This window comes from Sus scrofa, chromosome 12 (assembly GCF_000003025.6).
Source record: "Sus scrofa isolate TJ Tabasco breed Duroc chromosome 12, Sscrofa11.1, whole genome shotgun sequence".
NCBI classification, from domain to species: Eukaryota; Metazoa; Chordata; class Mammalia; order Artiodactyla; family Suidae; genus Sus; species Sus scrofa.
The window spans coordinates 53,598,500-53,619,658 of record NC_010454.4 but is presented as its reverse complement, the minus strand read 5'-3'; the positions used below and the strand labels follow the sequence as shown (position 1 = coordinate 53,619,658).

The following is a 21,159-nucleotide window of genomic DNA, read 5'->3' as shown; positions in this document are numbered from 1 at the left end:
AAGGATCAGATTCAGACTCAATCCCTGGCCCAGGAACTTCCATATGCCACCAGTGTGGCCATTTAAAATAAAAATAAAAATAAAAAAACCAGAAAGTTCCCATTGTGGCTCAGCAGTTACGAACCTGACAAGTATCCCTGGCCTCGCTCAACGGGTTAAGGAACTGGCATTGCCGTGAGCTGCAGTGTAGGGTACAAACGCAGCTTGGAACCCACATTGCTGTGGCTGTGGTATAGGCTGGCAGCTGCAGCTCCAATTCGACTCCTAGCCTGGGAACTTCCATGTGCCATGGGTTCAGCCCTAAAAAAAACCTGTTTCAAAATGTATTTTTTTAATGGCACGGATTATATTCACTATATTAAAGAAAGAATAAAAAGAGAATGGAAAAAATAAATGTATGTATATATAATGTGGTCCCAATTTTATAACGGAAAAGAATACAGGTATATTTATGAAAAGTCACGGGAAAGACTGGAAAAAAACACACCAAACTCTGTGGGTTCTCTAAAGATAAAGGGATTGATAGTAGCTTTTAGCTTCTTCTTTACAATATTCTGCATTTTAACAAGCATAAAAGAAAAAAAGGAAGGAAAGAGAACTTTACAAGTATATATTCGCTACATGTATAATACGTATACAGCAAAATGTACACATATGTAATGTCATTACGTGCACAACACAAGATTACTTAGGTACAAGCAACAAGGAAAAAATGCTAACAAACCAAGCAGTATATTCACAGTGGTAGTGGTTAATGGTTAAGGCTCTGGGAAAGAGATCAGGGTTCGAATCCCGACTGATAAACTCTAAGACCTTAGACAAAACTCAAAGTCTCTGTGCCTTAGTTTTCTGATCTATAAAATGGAGATAACATCACCTCCTAGAAATGATGGTTAGGTACTGACTTAACAGATTAAAAGTACTTAGCATAGTGTCTGATAAAATTATATAAATGCATAGTTTTCAAAAGCTGATCCTGAAACTAGCTTAGCACTCTGGCTTAGGGATGGTAAGGCAGTAAATATTCTTTCAGTTATCAATCTTACCTCTTGCTTCATCCTTTAATCTCTGTACAGAGACCAACAAAGATTCCTTTTCATCAAGTTCACTTTCTAAAAATGCATTTCGTTCAATGGCCTGATTTAGCCTTTGTTCAAAGTCTTCCAGTGAAACTATCGTTGCCCTAAAAAAAAAAAAAGTACAGAGTCCAAGAATTTAATAAGTAACATGCAAAGAGATAATACAGAAGGAAGCTGTCAGTTTTATCTCACGCCATTTCCCAGCCTAGAAAGCCTGGCCCAGTGGGAAGAATGACCTCATCCCTTCTGACCTCTGGTACATTTAGGGTCTCGACTCTCATTTGGGGCCATTCAATATATCCTTTTCGTAAATTCCTATCTAAATCCCTTAAAGTTTTTTAAAGGAAGGCCACTTATACAATTTACATCTGCCCACTGGATTTTAAACACAATATAACCAAGCTTACACATTTTCAGGAAGAAAACCTTGCAACAGTTTTACAGTGCATAAAAATTAACCAAGACTGTGTATAAGGGAGTTCCCGTCGTGGCTCCGTGGTTAACGAATCCGACTAGGAACCATGAGGTTGAGGGTTTGATTCCTGGCCTTGCTCAGTGGGTTAAGGATCTGGCGTTGCCATGAGCTGTCATGTAGGTCAAAAGACGAGGCTCGGATCCTGCGTTGCTGTGGCTCTGGCGTAGGCCAGTGGCTATAGCTCTAATTGGACCCCTAGCCTGGGAACCTCCATGTGCCGCGGGAGCGGCCCAAGAAATGGCGAAAAGATTAAAAAAAAAAAAAAAAAGTATGTGTTTAAAACACAAAGTCCCAGACCCCACTGCATCTACTTTCTTCCTACCAACCCTTTTCTTCTTCCTGCATTTCTCGTCTTCCTCATTTATTCAACAAACACTGACAAGCACCTACTATGCACCCTCTACCCACTATGTACTATCTGCCACAGAAATAAAATTCCCTAACCTCAAGTCAGAACTCCCAATGCCAGGTCCAGTTTCATCAAGTCCTGTCAATTGCCAAAACGTCTCCCAGTTTCATCTGCTCTCCTTCAACCTTCTGCCCCTGGCTTAACCTTGACCCATCACCAGCATTAATCCTAAATGGTCTTCACATCTCCTCCTCCCTGCTTCCAATTCCTCAGTATTATCTTCTCAAATCACAATCTGAAAATATTCCTCTGTTTAAAAAAAAAATTTTTTTTTTTTGTTTAAACATTCTTAAAGAGCAACCCTTGGCCTACAGAATGAATGACTTTCAAACACAGCCAAGCACAAGGTTGGTTCTTCCTAACTTGGCCCCAAATACCTTCAGTGTCATCTCGTTCAGCCAGCCTGTCTCTATACACTTCCAAGTGAAATATTAACACCTCATGCACTTTCCTGCCTCCACATCTCTCTCTTCACCTGGTTGAAATCTATTCCTCCTTGCAGCATCAGTTTCCCTAGTTACCACAGGGTAGTTCATCTGCTCCCTTCTCTATGCCCTGGAGCAGCTTGTACATTCTTTGTACTAGTGTTTATCACACGGAATGCTCTTGCGTGTCACGCCCAAGGGCAGTGGCGAGTTCATCTTGGTATTCTCAACTCTAACATCATGCCAAGCATTTAAGAGTCACTCAAATACTAAGGAAAGAAATCCCAGACAGTAATTGTAAAGTAAAAGGAATTACGTTTGGAATGGTTAAGAAACAACTCATTATAGATACATAAAATCTTGGCAAAGTAACAGCAAGCAACTACAGGCTATTCAGCAAAATCATCATAAAAGCATTATTTTGAAAGAAAAAATTCATTGGTATTAAAAGAAGAGAATAAAAAGGAGTGAATTTTTAAAAACAGATTGGCTAGGAAGTAACTGCAGAATTCAGCTATACAACGAGAGGACCTACAAAAAGTGTGGTAGTCGTGACAACACAGAGGGAAGACAGAGAAGGGAACGAGACACGTTTTAAACAAAGACCAAGCAGAGCCAACAATGGTACATAAAGGAAGGAAAAAGTCAAAACGGAAAGAAAAGCCTGGAAGGGCATCATCTGGGGAGATGAGGATTTTTGCTAAGTTGCAATGCAACGAACGAGGTACAGGGGGCATGAAAGATGGCAAGGAAATGCTGTGGGCCGGAGAGCCAGGTGACAGGTTGAGACGATTCCGACCGCCAGCTCCAGTGAGTCTAACAAAACGCACCTCCCGGACTTACCTTTTCGCCCGCTCCAGGTCGTCGTTGGCCTGCTCCAGCTCTCTCACATACTTATGCAACTGCTCCTTAATGGCCCGAGTCTGGCTTAAATCATCTTCTAATACGGAGACCTGCTTGTAGCTCTGTGCATATTGATGTTCTAATTTCTCCTGAAGGAGTGAGTGTAAGAAGCAAAGTACACATCACAAACATATATTTTTCTCTAATAAAAGATGTAACCCAACTAAGCTGCAGGGTCAGGGGGGATCCAAGGCATTCACCCATAATCTGAGTTGATAATACCCCTCTCTTCTTAAAATAGTTTAGAACAGTAACACATTCAGATCCAAGTGCCTCAACTCATCAAATCAGTCAAGCCTTCTCCTCTCAAAGATATCTAATAATGATCTCTCTGAAAAGAGGTAAAAATACTGAAAGGTATTGCCTCCAAAACCTCAATCTTGGTGAGGGAACCTTAGGTTCTTGGCGGAATGCAGCCCAGGATGAGCACAAAGAAGTGACTGACAAGTGCAAACTGGCTCCCTCTCGCCAGCCCATCCCCACTTCCTCAAACCCACCCCACGCCCTGACACAGCAACACCCAAGCATGTGGCTTCGGCATGTGATCCAGAGCAGCCAAAGGGGTTCATCATTTTACTCCTGAAAATTACTTGTTAGAAGGGAGTATCTAAAAACCAAACGCAACTCCAAAACTAAAGGGACTATGAACCATAATGACATAAATGTGTACTTCACACAAATATGCTTTTAAAGTACCACAGAATGAGGCAATCTGTCAAAACAAGTCATCAGGCAACTTTTGAAAATCATAGGCACTACAGCATAATATTACAGCAAGGAACATTATAGCTTAAGAAACTGACAGCTACAGAGTTTCTAAGTGAACTCCTGAACTCTAAACCACCTATCCCTTGGTTCCATCAAAGTAAACAATTTGTGTCAAAAATTCACTTTCGGTCTTTTTATATTTTCATGTTGCCTGCTTCGGCTCTTAAACTCTACCTGAAAAAGACGTACTTCTCATTTTAATAAAACCCAGCACATGAGACACTGGCTTCTACCTAGCACAATTACCTTTAATGCTTCCACTTCATACTTCAGTCTTTGGTTATCAGCTTGCAAGTCTCTATTTCTTTGTTCAGCCTGTACTAATTGTGCCTCCAACTCTGCTTCTAATTCTCTGCTTCCTTCCTGGAATTCGACTAGCTCATCCCGAGCTTCCTGGAAGCTAATCAGAAACAAAGTGGGAAAGATCACTTATAGAAGGAATCATAAGAATCCTTGGGGAGTTCCCGTTGTGGCATGGCAGAAACGAATCTGACTAGTATCCATGAGGATGCGGGTTAGACCCCTGGCCTCACTCAGTGTGTCAGGCATCTGGCGCTGCCGTGAGCTGTGGTATAGGTTGCAGACACAGCTTGGATGCCTAGCCTGGAAACTTCTATATGCCGAGGGTGCAGCCCTAAAATGCAAAAAAAAGAATCATCTTAAAGAAGATGACTATGCATCAATTTAATAATTTTTGCCTGAACACGGTGTTACCATAAAATATGTTAAATAATAAAGACAATCTACTTTGCATCTCTTACTCTACATTCAGAGTTCAGTGAAAGTAAGTTATAAGCCTCAGGGTTCCCTCTGTGGAGCTGGTGGTTAAGAATCCAACCACAGCGGCTCAGGTCACTGCAGAGATAGGGGTTCACTCCCCAGCCCAGCACAGTGGGTTGAAGGTTCCCGACATCGCCACGGCTACAGCTCAGATTCAGTCCTTGCCTGGGAACTTCCATATGCCAAGGGTGCAGCCATAAAAATGTTTAAAAAGTAAAAGTCTCAAAAGGATTCGCATTTTATACACTCACCCCACCCTTCTTATTTAACGTATTACTATCCACAGATTAATATTTAGACATGCATTTTCATATAATTGGTTTCCTCTGTAATTCTATTCTTTAATTGTACGCATTTAAAAAATGTTATTCCAGGAGTTCCCGTCGTGGCGCAGTGGTTAACGAATCCGACTAGGAACCATGAGGTTGCGGGTTCGGTCCCTGCCCTTGCTCAGTGGGTTAACAATCCAGCGTTGCCGTGAGCTGTGGTGTAGGTTGCAGACGCGGCTCGGATCCCGCGTTGCTGTGGCTCTGGCGTAGGCCGGTGGCTACAGCTCCGATTAGACCCCTAGCCTGGGAACCTCCATATGCCTCGGAAGCGGCCCAAAGAAATAGCAAAAAGACAAAATAAATAAATATCCTGTGAACAGTAAAAGCGGCCCAAAGAAATAGCAAAAAAAAAAAAAAATGTTATTCTGGAGTTCCCATCGTGGCGCAGTGGTTAACGAATCCGACTAGGAACCATGAGGTTTCGGGTTCGGTCCCTGTCCTTGCTCAGTGGGTTAATGATCCGGCGGTGCTCTGAGCTGTGGTGTAGGTTGCAGATGCGGCTCAGATCCTGCATTGCTGTGGCTCTGGCGTAGGCCGGCGGCTACAGCTCTGATTAGACCCCTAGCCTGGGAACCTCCATATGCCGCGGAAGCGGCCCAAAGAAATAGCAAAAAGACAAAAAAAAAAAAAAAAAAAAAAAATGTTATTCTGGAGTTCCCGTCGTGGCTCAGTGGAAACGAATCTGACTAGGAGCCATGAGGTTGCAGGTTCAATCCCTCACCTCGATCAGTGGGTTAAAGATCCGGCACTGCTGTGAGCTGTGGTGAAGGTCGCAGACGCGGCTCAGATGTGGGATTGGCCGGCAGCAACGGCTACCATGAGACCCCTAGCCTGGGAACCTCCATATGCCTCAGATGCGGCCCTCAAAAGACATAAAATAAAAAATAAATAAATACATAAAAACGTTACTCTGAGAAGGGTTCCATAGGCTTCCTCAGCCTATTTAAGCAACTACAGCACAAGAGAAAGACTAACAACTCCTGCCATAGATTCACACCTTCCACACCCAATGGCAGACAGAGTAACTGGCTTCCACAGTGACCATGAAACTGCAGTAAAATGTTTACTGAGTCTTAGTAAACTGTCAACCAAGGCAGGAAAATGTATATATATATACGCACATATAAATGTGTGTACATATATATGTTTTAGAAAGATTACATTTTTAAAAGAAATTTAAGTTTCGGTGCTTTTAAAAAAAAAAAAAAAAGGTTATCTAAAAGGTTTCCCAGGCGTGGCTCAGTGGTAACAAACCCAACTAGTATCCATGAGGATGGGAGTCTGATCCCTGGCCTCTTTCAGTGAGTTAGGTATCTGGTGTTGCCACGAGCTGTGGTGTAGGTAGCAGACACAGCTCAGATCCTGAGTTGCTGAGCTGTGTCGTAGGCCTATAGCTACAGCTCCAATTGAATCCCTAGCCTAGGAACTTCCCATATGCCAAGGGTGAGGCCCTAAAATGCAGGGGGGGAAAAAAAAAGTTTCCCAGCTAACTGAAATAACTGAGATGTTTTAAAATGCTCCACATACCCCGAAGCTCTTGTCCCTCCCTCCAAGCTTTTCGCTGGCTCCAGACACTGCTAACACTGCGCTATGGAGGCCTAGACGGTCTCCACAAAAGACCAAAACGATGAGGCAGCATCAGTGCACACCGAGCAGACCAAAGATGGCCAAGCGTAGTACTAAGCATAAAAGAAGGTTAACTGCCAGAAGAAATCACAAATGACTGGCACTGTCCCTACCAGTAGGAACAAATGCTTCCTCACTAGTTTAATAATCCAAATAATGCAAGGATTTACAGCATTTTTTATTACTTAAATACAATGTTATGACTATTTCTAGAAATTCAATCCTAAATCTGCAATTCTATTTCTAATCCAAAATTTAGCTCTGTTTAAAAAAAAAAAAAGGACAAGCCAGAGACGACGTACTCAAGCCCTCGCCTGTGCCGAGGACGCTCCTCAACATTACCTTTGTTTATACTTCAAGGAAAGTTCCTTCCAATAAGCAGTTTCCTCCTTTAAACTTGAAAAATCTGGTATATCCTCACCATCCATGATCAAGAAAGCCTGTGAAATAGCAAAGACAAAAAAATTAACAGAGAACACAGGAATCTTAGTAAAAGAATAAAATCTGGGACAACACAAAATCTGCAGCATTTCGGAGGGAGTCAAACATAAAAGATTCTAAGAATGGTTAACTCTCTATTACAACAAACTCAGACACACAAATCACTTCACTATCCCACTCTCAGGGACCACAGCACCGCAGACGGGGTCAGGAGAGGAGATGAAAAAAGAAAAGAGTCACTGAAGCCACATGAAGCACCTGTGGTCACAGCACTAGGTTCTGGGGAGCTGGCCCCATACAGTCATCCTGCACCGGGCTCTAGCGGTTGGCTTACGGCCACTGATCTGAGAACCAGGTGACAGAAACACGTTTATTATCACAGTTGCCGTTACCGCATGCCCTTCTCTGGGGTACAATCGGTTCCAAACACCTGCTTGAAACATTTTATGCCTGGTGACCTTACTAGATCAGGCACCACATTCCCAATAATTTGCTATCATTACATTTCTAAAAATTTCTTGTTAATTATCTTTTAGGTCCCAAGCTGTCTCCATAAATGCACCAGTCCTCCAACTTCAATGTTCTTTCATCTCGGTTCTCCTCCCAAGGCGTTCACAGAGGGTGACTGTGCAACTGGATTGCCTGCCTAAAGCTCCCAACTGATCCTCAGGCCTGACGGAATACCAAAGAGGTCGGCCTTGTCCCAGATTCAAGCCCAGGTGTTTGCAGTCTCAGCTCCTACAGGCCACTCCCCAGGCATCTTGCTTTATCTCCTAGCAATTCAGTTCAAACTTGTCCTAAGGCATCATTCTGTTTCAGGTCTGGATGTTTCATCTACCAGGAATGGCTCTCCCTTCCTTGTGCATTTGGAAAGCTCCTATTTATCCTTTAAAACCTAGTGTCATCTTTTCCAGAAAGCCTATCCTATCCTCACCCAGACAGCACCAAAATCTCCCACATTTTTTGGTTACCCCCACACCCCACACGTGCTTTCATGAATAAACGTACCACATAGTAATGCATTTGCTTATACCTCTGTGTCTATCAGGCTGTATATTAGTCTTACTGGTTTCAACCATAGCACACGGCCGGCACAACAGCATATACTCAATAAATATTTACTAAATTAAACCAAAACTGTAGCAAGAATTCCACCTTTAAAAGTAACTTGAAGCTATAGAAAACAACGGAGTTCATCTAGCACAATCCACTACTCATGAAAACATGCATAGTCATGGACCCTGCAAACACAGCAAAGTCACGGACAAGAACAAATACAGAACTTCAACTTGAGGGCTGGTATCTCAGAAACAGGAACGGTTTCTGGTTGAATGATTTTAAATACACACACACACACTCTTAGGCCTCGGTGGCTTACTGTGATTTTCTCTTTCAGTCAGGTCTTTCCTGACCACACTATCTATTATTACTTTCGGTGTGTGAGTCCATCCTCCACTTATCTTACATGACCCATCAGCAGAAGAGTTCTTTGAAAAGAGATGGGTCCTTGACATACTCTGTATCTGGTCACGGCACTAATACGCACAGCGTTTTGCTCAGAGAAAGTATGTGATGCTGGAAAACATTTACTGAGGGCCTACCATGTGTCAGACATCATGTACTGGATAAATATTTGATGCACCAAACGCCCCCCCTCTGGTCCGACTACCCCCACACTGGCACATTTTGTCTGCTCTACTCTTGAAGGCAACACCCTTAGAGCAGGACAGCACACTAAAATGTAAATGACAGAGGTAAGAGCCCTGTTGAGACTGGGATCTACAGTTCTAATTCTGCCACTGAATTCCTTAAGCAATTTGTTCAATCTCTTAAAACCTTAGTTTTTTCATCTCCTAAGAGTTTAGACAATACTAGCTGACTTGTAAGTGTACTGATCAGTAAATAATACTGATAAATTTTATAAAACTATCCTTTCATCCAAGTTTCCAATTCCCACTCAATTTCCCCAGATGTACGGATAATCTTATTTGTAACTAATTTAATTTGTAGTAAGGTGTGAATGAAAATGAGGCGAAACCAGCAAGAGGTACTTGTATTTCAAAAGAATATCCAAAGCATTTAAAAGGCATCACCATGTGGTATCAAAAACCCCTCACACTTACTGGCTAAGTCCTCTTGACGATTCAGCTGAATATACAACTACAGGACACATGAGAGAAGCATCTAGGGGTGAGGCAATCATTGTGTTCCTTGAATGCTCTTCATAAGGTCTATCCCCAGAATGCCCAAAAAAAAAAAAAAAAAAAAAAAAAAAAAGCTAATTCCATTTGAAATCTATGAATCCAGCCCTAAAGAAGCTCATGAAGGAGTTCCCTTGTGGTGCAGTGGGTTAAGGATCTGGTGTTGTCATGACAGCAGCTTGGGTTCCTACTGTGGCATGGGTTCAACCTCTGGCTTGGGAACTTTTATATGCTAAGGGAGCAGCCAAAAATTTTTAATTTAAAAAACAAGGCGGGAAGACCCAGAATCGCCAAAGCAATCCTGAGAAACAAAAACCAAGCAGGAGGCATAACTCTCCCAGACTTCAAGAAATACTACAGTGCTCGCTTCGGCAGCACATATACTAAAATTGGAACGATACAGAGAAGATTAGCATGGCCCCTGCGCAAGGATGACACGCAAATTCGTGAAGCGTTCCATATTTAAAAAAAAAAAAAAAAAAAAAAAAGAAAGAAATACTACAAAGCCACAGTCATCAAAACAGTGTGGTACTGGTATCAAAACAGACAGACAGACCAATGGAACAGAATAGAGAACCCAGAAATAAACCCTGACACCTATGGTCAATTAATCTTTGACAAGGGAGGCAAGAACATAAAATGGGAAAAAGAAAGTCTATTCAGCAAGCATTGTTGGGAAACCTGGACAGCAACATGCAAAGCAATGAAACTAGAACACACCCTCACACCATGCACAAAAATAAACTCAAAATGGCTAAAAGACTTAAATATACGACAGGACACCATCAAACTCCTAGAAGAAAACATAGGCAAAACACTCTCTGACATCAACATCATGAATATTTTCTCAGGTCAGTCTCCCAAAGCAATAGAAATTAGAGCAAAAATAAACCCATGGGACCTCATCAAACTGAAAAGCTTTTGCACAGCAAAGGAAATCAAAAAGAAAACAAAAAGACAATTTACAGAATGGGAGAAAATAGTTTCAAATGATGCAACCGACAAGGGCTTAATCTCTAGAATATATAAACTTATACAACCCAACAGCAAAAAAGCCAATCAATGAATGGAAAAATGGGCAAAAGACCTGAATAGACATTTCTCCAAAGAAGATATACAGATGGCCAACAAACACATGAAAAAATGCTCAACATCACTGCTTATAAGAGAAATGCAAATCAAAGCTACCATGAGATACCACCTCACACCAGTCAGAATGGCCATCATTAATAAATCCACAAATAACAAGTGCTGGAGGGGCTGTGGAGAAAAGGGAACCCTCCTGCACTGTTGGTGGGAATGTAAACTGGTACAGCCACTATGGAGAACAGTTTGGAGATACCTTAGAAATCTATACATAGAACTTCCATATGACCCTGCAATCCCACTCTTGGGCATCTATCCGGACAAAACTCTACTTAAAAGAGACACATGCACCCACATGTTCACTGCAGCACTATTCACAATAGCCAGGACATGGAAACAACCCAAATGTCCATCGACAGATGATTGGATTCGGAAGATGTGGTATATATACACAATGGAATACTACTCAGCCATAAAAAAGGACATAATGCCATTTGCAGCAACATGGATGGAACTACAGAATCTCATCCTGAGTGAAATGAGCCAGAAAGACAAAGACAAATACCATATGATATCACTTATAACTGGAATCTAATATCCAGCACAAATGAACATCTCCTCAGAAAAGAAAATCATGGACTTGGAGAAGAGACTTGTGGCTGCCTGATGGGAGGGGGAGGGAGTGGGAGGGATCGGGAGCTTGGGCTTATCAGACACAGAATAGATTTACAAGGAGAGCCTGCTGAATAGCATTGAGAACTTTGTCTAGATACTCATGTTGCAACAGAACAAATGGTGGGGGAAAAAATGTAATTGTAATGTAGACATGTAAGGATAACCTGACCCCCTTGCTGTACAGTGGGAAAATAAAAAAATTATAAAAAAAAAAAAAAAAGAACTTGAGCTTGATATGCCGTAACTTTAAAATTAAAAGAACAATTTATATAGGGGGAAAAAAAAAAAAAAAGGCGGGGAAGTTCCCTTCGTGGCTCAATAGTTAACAAACCCGAGCAGGATCCATGAGGATGCAAGTATGACCCTGGCCTTGCTCTGTGGGTTAAGGATCCGGGGTTGCCGGGAGCTGTGGTATATGTAGGTCACAGATGTGGCTCAGATCCCGAGTTGCTGTGGCTGTGGTGTAGGCCAACAGCTATAGCTCCAATTCGACCCCTAGCCTGGGAACTTCCATATGCCACAGGTTCAGCCCTAAAAAGGAAAAAAAAAAAAAAAAAAAAAGGTGAGAGTTCCCACTGTGGCACAGCAGCATCAGCAGTATTTCTGCTGTGCCAGGACACAAGTTCAATCCCGGGTCCGACACACCGGGTTAAAAGGATCCGGCCCTGCCACAGCTGCAGCATAGGTCACCACTGTGGCTTGGATCTGATCTCTGGCCTGGGAACTCCATATGCCACTGGGAGGCCAAAAAAGAAAAAAAAAAAAAAAAAAGTCAGTTTCTGATACACAATCAATAAATTACGGTTGTGCAAAATGTTATGAAGGTCTAAGGGACACAGGAAGCAACACATGAAAAGCTAAGTCTCTCGGCTAGTTCCTGAGGGCAGGACCTGTGTCTTACTTTAAATCCATTCTGCATCACCAGAAACATGGGACACAGTTGAATTCAACCAATATTTGTTTTGTTTTGTTTTTTGTATTTTCTAGGCCTGCACCTGAGGCATATGGAGGTTCCCAGGCTAGGGGTCCAATCGGAGCTGTAGCCGCCAGGCTACACCACAGCCACAGCAACTCGAGATCCAAGCCACGTCTGCAATCTACACCACATCTCACGGCAACGCCAGATCCTTAACCCACTGAGCGAGGCCAGGGACTGAACCCGAAACCTCATGATTCCTAGTCGGATTCGTTAACCACTGAGCCACGACGGGAACTCCAGAATTCAATCAATGTTTGAATCTGACTTACAATCTTTCTTTTATCAGCCCCTCTTTGCTTTCAAACTACTGCTTTCCTTTATTCATGTTGAAATTCCTATTTTAGAAATGATGTCAGCAAAAAGATGTGTGGGTCGTTTATTTCTACCCCACAACACACCACCACATATCAAATCAGGATTAGAAAACCTCTCATTCTTGGCTAGACAAAATTATCAGGGTGAGGGATGGCAAACCACACTCACAGTCACTCATCAAGCTCAGCAAAGGCTCCTCATCGAAGAAGAGGAGCTGATGGGCCTTACTGGGCAGAGCCTCGAAGATAACTCCTGCACCCTAGCTGCCTAAAATAACCACTGTCCAGCGGTAAGTCTTAAATATAACCAGACAACCAAGAACCACCAGACAAACAGAAAAGCCAGTGGCAGGAGTAAGAAAATCCTAGGACCTACTAAACCTAAAGGAAAACAAATAATTCAGGAAATGAGAGAACTTCTTTTCTCACACAAGCACTCAAGAGGGTTCCTCCCACACACATCCTGAGACAGCTACACAAGCAGAGAGAAAACTAAGACCTGGACAGCACAGGATGCAGAAAATAGCGGCTCCAACCTAGGACTGCAAAAAGAGGAGGCGTCCCAAGACGAAGTCCAGTCCATCAGGCCGGGAAGTAACTCAGCCAGAGTTACTGACGTTTCCTGGATGGCTCCAGGAAAAAAGGAGAATCCCACACAGCAGGACTGGGAAGCTAGATCAATCTGAGGCTGTGTCGAAAGCACATCACTATTGCATCAATTTACAAAAAAAAAAAAGTGGAAACTCCAGATACCAAAACTCAATAGAAGAAAGTCCTGGCCCTTAGAAAAGACGTTTTTTAAAGATTTCAAGTTCAAAATTTTAATTTACTGATTTTATATTACTTCACACAACTGAGATAAGCTCCACAATTTTATAACTCTACGTCAATTTCCTATTTTTGGTCTTAAATTTACCACACATTTAGTGTGTTGTTCCCTTTTAAGCCTCTAGGATTCGGTGAACAAATCCATATTCTTCTACAGTCCCTTTCCATATTAAAGACTTGGTGATAAGAGCTTTCAGACTTGCTCTTCACAAAGTGAGTATTTCTTATCTGTTTAGCTTATATTCACTTAGCAGCCATCTCAGTCCCTTAAATATTTTTACTGTCATGCTTTGGCCCTTCTCCAGATAACATATATGCCTTTCTGGAGTTGAGTGACCGGTGCTACTTCAGTATTTCAACATTCTATTCACCCGATACTTTGCAACTTTCCAGCACTCCGTCCGTTACTTCGCAGCATTTGATGAGTCTGGCGCTGCTGTGGTCCGAGGGCCAGTGTGCTTCTGGGCCTTTGTAATGACTCCTAGATGTTTTGCACGCCATCAAAAAGTCATCTGAATGTACTGAATGTGGAACCAATCCTTCTGCACACAGAGTTAGGGTTGTTTTTATGCAAATGTTATCACTCACAGGCCCAGTTTGAAACCTTTCTGTGTTAGACTGGTTTTTTTCCTGTTCTAATTGATCCATTCATACAGTATCAGAGGACCTACAGCAGCTACTGCTTTGAAGAGTGCTTAGAGGAATCTCACTGTTTACACCTGCACAGCTGTGGGAGTACTATAAAGTACCCATTTGTCCCTGATTTCTGGTTCTTAAATAGGGCCATATTCTTAACACTACCAATTCTTCCATCATTGTCCCCTAGCAGCTCACGTTTTAAATAGCCATTCATGTGAAACTTCTTGAGACTCTATTTCTTGTATCCTTGTCTAACTACTTGGCTGAGTGTCAAGTAAGTCTAGCAAAACTTTTTTTTTTTTGCTTTTTAGGGCTGCACCTGCGACCTATGGAGGTTCCCAGGCTAGGGGTCTAATGGGAGCCACTGCTGCTGGCCAATTCCACAGCCATAGCAAGGCAGGATCCCAGCCATGTTTGCAACCTACACCACAGCTAACAGCAACACCAGATCCTTAACCCACTGAGCAAGGCCAGGGATTGAACCCACAACCTCATGGTTCCTAGTTGAATTTGTTTCCGCTGCTCCACAACGGGAACTCCTCTAGCAAAACTATTTTAATATGTATTTTCATTTCACACACTTCTCTGTTTTCTTGAATCTTATTTGAACTGAATATTGACTACAACTTTTCTAATAAAAAGACTACTTTTACAACTCACTTATTGGTCCGTCAAAGAGTATTATAACCTATGCCAGGAGCCTTTTACTAAAATGAACAACAGCTTTTCCAGAACAAACCAATTAAAAACACTTAATGGGGAACAAGTGGTCAGAGCAGCAAAGCGTAGCTGTTAAGAGCCCAGACCTGGAGCCAGACTGCCCAGGTCTGAATGAGAGTCCTCCACTAGCTGACCTTGGGCGAGTTAGCTAATCACTCAGTGACCCATTTCCTCGCCTACAAAATGGGGAAAATTATTAAAAACAGGGGTGTTTTGAAGACTGAGTTAGTATTTGCACGTACTTAGTACAGAGTCTAGCACACAGTAAACACAGCATAAATTTTATTATTTTAAAAAACTGTGGTTCAGTTGCTGACCTCTGAAGTACAACCACAAAATAAATGCGCTTCAGAATTTATAACAAATGACTCCTTAAAATTAATCACTTCTGGAAGCTATGTGCATATTTCAGTGATACCACCATTACTGAAAACATTTCTACAATCTCTTTAGAAATAGCCTTAATGAACTAGATTAAAAACTAAACAAAAAGCTCTTTCTTTGTGGTCCCACCTCGCTTCAACTGCTTCCTAATATCATCCAGCTTTATCACTCTAATCACGCTAATTTTATTCATCAGATTTATTCTTTCCAAAAATCAGATTTTTTTTTTTTTTTTTTACAGATAACAAAAATGTGCTGCCACTGCAGATATTCAAAAGATGTTCTCAGGGGCAATAAAGACAATCTGTTCATTTTGCTTCAAGTTACAGCAGGAGGATGTGTTCACTGTGTTATCTGAAACTTTGTAACTGGAGATATCAGGCTATAGAGAGTTGGCCAACACAGAAAACTACACTGCTAAAAACAAATAAATAAATAAATTAGCTTTAATGACACATCTATAATCTTGAAGCTGAAATGAGGGTAGATGATCATATACTCTTTGCCGATACCCAATCTTCCCTCAACGCCACGTCTCATGGATGGGGCGTCTCATGGATGGGGCGTGACCCCGAAACAACTCTTACCTGGGTCATTAGCATACGGTATATGACCTTCAGCTGTCTGGCAGCTGACAAATCAACTCATTACGGCATAAAACAGCCTTTCAAAATGCTGTATTTACAAAGAAACTATTCTTTGTGCAATGGTAAGAAAATTCATTTTATATGAACTGTCTCTTTGTTGATCGTTGCAGAATGGACTCCTGAGGCTGGAAAAGTTCTTCTGGAATTCACCGTAGATAATAAATACCTTTTTACGAAATTCTTCTACTTCTCCCAAAAGTAACAATTACAGAATTTCAAACTTTTCAAAGTTGAGCATAAATATGGTCTCCCTCTTGGTCCTGACTTATTTTTCTACCTTATAAAGAGCAAAAACTTATGTCAGAAGTAATTTTAAGCTTTAGTAACCAAATTTACCCCAGCATGACTTAACATGAAAATAAAAATAAGTGTTGGAGAGATCATGAAAGCAACATCTAAGTTTTTACTGAGGTTTCTACTTATTTTAAGCATTCCTCACCCAATTTCAATTTATTTAATTAAAAAAACCTAAACAGGGAATTCCAGAGCAGTAGCGTAGTTAGATTTGGGGCTTTCACCTGTGGCCTGGGGTCAATCCCTGGTCTGGGAACTGAGATCCCACATCAAGCCACTGCACACCACAGCCAAAAACAAAAAATTTACGCCAAAACAGGAAAAAAAAAAAAAGCTTCATAAGATTTAGCAACTTCTATCTGAATCAGGTCAATGTGAAACCAGGGCTGGCCAAAGGGGGGATTTTGTTCCTTATGACATCTGATTTTAAACAACTTAATAAAAATTCAGAGGAAATATTTTAGTTCCCTTTTATTCTCTTCAACACGACTTAATGCTGCATTTTACCCCCCCAACTTCATGACTTAGCAAAGCCATTACCCTCTTTCATAAACAAATTAAAAGCAACACAACTTATCAGACAAAATAATTAGCCAACCGTGGACAAGTTTCAGCGTAGGATTTTTCTTAAAACTGAGCAGCAATCCTCATCCTAGGTGGGTCTGCTGAAAAAAATTTGAATAAATCTTCTACTAGCTTCTGGTATAGTTCTGGCAAGTCAAATTTACTATTTTGCTCTCCAGCTGAGAAGGATGTAAAAATCTCACGGAAAGAAACCACAACTCCAGGCAGGGAGACGCAAATTCTGAACCAAGAGAAGCCTCTCACTGGTTGGTGGAATCCACAGAATAAATCACCAAAACCCCCACCCGACCTGGTCTCAATTTCTCTATGGGTAGAATCACAGACAACCACTAACGAGGTGATGAGGTTCAAAGCCGAGATAACAAGGGTGTTCTCAAACGTGTAAAGGCGCCTAGAGAAACGTAATGAAATTATCCGTGAAGCACCCTCAATTCCCAGGCAAACCTTAAAAGGGTCACTTCGTTGCTTACCAGCTAAAAAACAAAGGCGAGTACAAGCAACCCGAACCCGTTTGGTGACACTTTCCTGAACTCCGAGAGGGGTAATTAGCAGTTCGGAGCTGGCAATCACAGGAATGCCACCGGAGCTCAAGGTGGGCAGCTTCCGCTCTCGCCCCCCGTGGGAGAGAAGCAACGAGAATTCAGAATCCAACCTGGCTCCGAACCACCCTCCAGATGAAGGGATGCGGGATGGGGGCTGGGGAGGGGGAGGGCTGGGCGCGCCGCTGCCACCTCCAGCGGAGCCACCCCTTGCGCGACCAGCTTCCCGGCCCACGGTGCCACGTCCCGGCCTCCGTCCCCGCCATCCCTCACCCCACCCCCGGATGCGGGCACATCCTCCGGAGGCCGCCCGGCTCGCTCCCTTCCAGGCGCCCCAGGTGGGCCACACCTCGGACCAGGGCGGGGAGGGGGCAGTTAGAGCGGTTGAAACAGTTGGCCCCGGACTGGCCGCCCCAGAACCCGGGCCCGGCCCAGCCCGGCGGGGGCTCGGACACAGCCCCCGGGGCTGGCAGGCTCCGCGGGGACAGGCCTCGGCGCCGTCGGCCGGGTCCGGCGCCCTCGGGAGCGGCCCCGCACGGCAGGCTCACCTCCAATGTGTCAAAAGCGCATGTTCGCCACCGCTCGACCGACGTCTCCGCTCCGCTGGCCTGGCCAGGCCCGCCCAGCCGCTCGGCTCCGCTCCCCGCCGCAGTCCTGAGCTCCACTCCGCGCACCTCCGCGCCCGGCTCCTCCCCGACACGTCAGAGGCTGCCTGGGTGTCCGAGGCCATTCTGTGACGCACGGGGGCGGGGCCCGAGCATGCGCACGAGCGCGCGGGCGGCTAGGGCGGGGCTGTGGCAGGGATGGCGTCACACGGGGCCGGGCCGGGCCGGCGCGCTGACGTCAGGCTGGCGGAGGCCTTCTGCGCAGGCGCCCCGGGCCCGCGCGGCGTGCCGTTTACGACTTTCGCGGGTCCCCGGAAAGACTCTGCGTTCCGGAAAGTGGCACTACCGTAGATGAGAACCCGCCTCCCAGTTTTCATCCACCAAACCCTACAAGTGTCTGTTTCGGGGTTCCCGTTTGAAAGAAGAATCTCGGCTCAGATCTCACATCCGAGTCCACCCCGACCACCCAATACCGTACCAGGTGTATTCTAGCACCGTCACACTCTCACACGGAGCTATGTCGGTTTAAGGGCACGTCCACTAGCTGAAATTTTATGCTACTTCTTGTCTTCCTCCAGTAAGATGTAAGTTCCATGAGAACCGGAACCTCATTCCTTGCTTATCCCAGCAGATAGCTTGGTCCCAGGGTGGGTGCTCAGATATTTGTTGAATGAGTGAATGGATTCATTGAGGGCACCAAGGGAATATAAATATATCCATGTATATGTACATATGTGCGTACGTGTTTTCATCCCTTCAGGGCCCCCAACTAATGGAATCCATATATATGTACATCCCCTAGGAGACTTGGAGAAGAAGACTTGGGGGTGTGGAGGGAGAAGGTGGGGAGAGACTGGCTCAGAAAGGAGAGAAATGAAGGGCAGCTGATTAGTGTGTGGAAACTTGGAGAAAGAGAAGTGTTTTAAAAGCAATTTTAGGAACTTTGGACGTTTCACGTACCCTGTAATTCTCTTATGTCAGTGCTCTTGGGACTGGATTTGTGGGGCTTTTGGACACAATGATGTGTTGGTACGAGCCTCAAGGCATGGACATAAAGGGGAACAGCACAAAATGGATTCTAAGAGATGTCCAGTGAAAATCTGAAAAGTGATTTGGGGTGTTAGAAAGTATGGAACTTTGAGTTAGACTCTGAAGGAGAGCAGGTTGAACAGTTTACTTTTGCTGTGCCCTTTGTATGTACTGGCAGGTGTGCCAAAGGCTTTGTCTGCATAATTCAATTCTCACAATAACCCCATGAGATAGGTACTGTTATTATTCCCATTTTACCAATGAGGAAACCGAGACTAAGCGAGATGAAGTTGCCCAATGTCACTCAACTAGAAAAAGGAGTTTTCGGAGTTCCCTTCGTGGCTCAGTGGTTGACGAATCCGACTAGGAACCATGAGGTTGCGGGTTCAATCCCCAGCCTTGCTCAGTGAGTTAAGGATCTGGCGTTGCCGTGAGCTGTGGTGTAGGTCACAGACACAGCTCAGATCCCGCGTCTCTGTGGCTCTGGCGTAGGCCAGTGGCTACAGCTCCAATTCGACCCCTAGCCTGGGAATCTCCATATGCCGTGGGAGCAGCCCTCAAAAGGCAAAAAGACAAAAAAGAAAAGAAAAAGGAGTTCTCACAGTTCAAACGCACCTAGTCTGGACTGTCTAACTCCAGAAACCATACTACTAACCACTCCTGTACTGCCATTCAAGGAGGACTATTAATAAGGACCATTAATTGGGCCAGAGCAGTGCGCTAAGAGTTGTACATACACTTCCTCTCTCAGTCCTCACAGGCAGCTTGTGAGGCTGGAATTATTATCTCCATTTTATGTTTTGGAAAACTGAGGCCTAGGGGAGCTGGGGTTTAAACCCAAGCAGGTCTTGGAGTTCCCACTATGGCACAGTGGGTTAAGAACCCAAATGCAGCAGCGTGGGTCACTGTGGAGGGGCGGGTTCCATCCCTGGCCCAGCACAGTGGGTTAAGGATCTAGCACTGCCACAGCTGCAGCTCAGATTCAGTCCCTGGCCCGGGAACGTCCATAGGCTGCAGGTGCAGCCATTAAAAACAAAAAAAACAACAAAAAACCCAAGCAGGTCTTAGTCCAAGCCCAGTGACCTGAGAGCTCGTGGAAGCTGTTTCAGGCTCTGGGGCTCTGCTTTCCTGGCTGAAGCTGTGCTCTGGTGGATGAGATCACAGGCCGAGAGGTGATTAAGCAGGGCGGCCTTCCTGTGGACCTCGTGCCAAGATAGAACAGTCCCACCCCAAGAGGAAAAAATAAAAGCTGCAACTCTGATCCCTGTCTCCTGGCTGAAGTCCTGGGAAGCACACTGAGTCACCTAATGGCAGGCCACGCCCTCCAGAAAGTGTTGGCGTCATCTTCCAGGCCACCACCCCTCCCACACAGCCTGGACCCAGAACTTGCGTTTATCAGGCCTGGTGTGTTGGCCTCATCTTAATGAATGGGCTTTGCTTGGCAGGGTTCTCAGAAGTATCCAAGCCCCATACTGATCTCCTTTCTCTGTGTCTGTTGAGTTTTCTCCCAAGTAATAGCGACCTGTTCCCACTCCCCACTTGCAGTGTGTCCCTCCCGGGAAAATCAAGCGAAAATGAAGACAGAGGGCAGCCTCCAAGGGGAAAAGAGGTTAAAAAGTCAGCTTTGTGAAGGGTTGAGGATCTGGCATTGTCACTGTTGTGGCTCCAGTCACTGCTGGGGCACAGGTTCGATCTCTGTGGTTCCAGCCACAGGTGTAGCTCCCTCCCCAAAAGAGAAATCAGCTTTGTGAAGGTAGAAAGGTGAGTGAGGATTGCCCGACCCTGTCTATATAAACCACTCGGAAGGGGTTTGCTGAGCCATGGGTCCCCTTCCAAGGTCTTTCGTGGATCGAGCCACGGTGGTCAGGGTCGAAGTCTCTTGAGAGCATCACATCGTCCCTTCAGCAAACTCTGAGACTCAGGAAAGGAAGGCCAGGTTCCACCGCTGGGGGAGGGGGCTGAGCAGCTTCCTTGGGAGAGGTCCAAACACTGACACAGACGCTAGCTAATGAGAACGTGGACCCTGGCCACATCACTCATCAAAAGGGACACAGTGCCCACGGGTCTGCCGTGAAAACTCTTAAGGAGATGGGGCGTGTGTACCGTTGACTCAGAGGAGCGGACAACTCAAAGGCTGGATTCAATCTCATCGCTACATTTTGGGGGCCAAAATTTTCTAAGCCTCAGAGGCATAGATCAGGCAGGGCTGGCTGGTTGCTAACAGCTGCTGTCCGCCGTCACCAGCTCCAAGGCTTCATGTCTAAACCGCAAGCAGATTTTCCATTTCCACCAGCTGAAACTTCCAAAAAGGGTTTCATCTTTCTGCCGGTGTCATCACTCCCCCTGTCACTAAGGCACAAATGCCTCGTCACATCACCCTTAAGTGTCCCCTTCCTCAG

At 44.4% G+C, this 21,159-nt stretch overlaps 1 protein-coding gene across 5 annotated transcripts in view; it reads right to left on the bottom strand.

Annotated features, from left to right (window-relative positions):
• Positions 1–21,159, bottom strand: part of NDEL1 (nudE nuclear distribution E homolog (A. nidulans)-like 1) — an 86,574-nt gene that overhangs the window by 20,812 nt on the left and 44,603 nt on the right. For 2 of the 5 annotated variants that reach the window (XM_005657051.3, XM_005657052.2), the window contains exons 1-5: positions 17,675–17,855; positions 7,137–7,234; positions 4,306–4,459; positions 3,232–3,380; positions 1,047–1,183 (exon numbers count right to left, since the gene is read on the bottom strand). In XM_005657051.3, coding sequence (XP_005657108.1) covers positions 1,047–1,183; positions 3,232–3,380; positions 4,306–4,459; positions 7,137–7,222 — 526 coding nt within the window. In that variant the 5' untranslated portion in view covers positions 7,223–7,234; positions 17,675–17,855. 5 annotated transcript variants of the gene reach the window in all.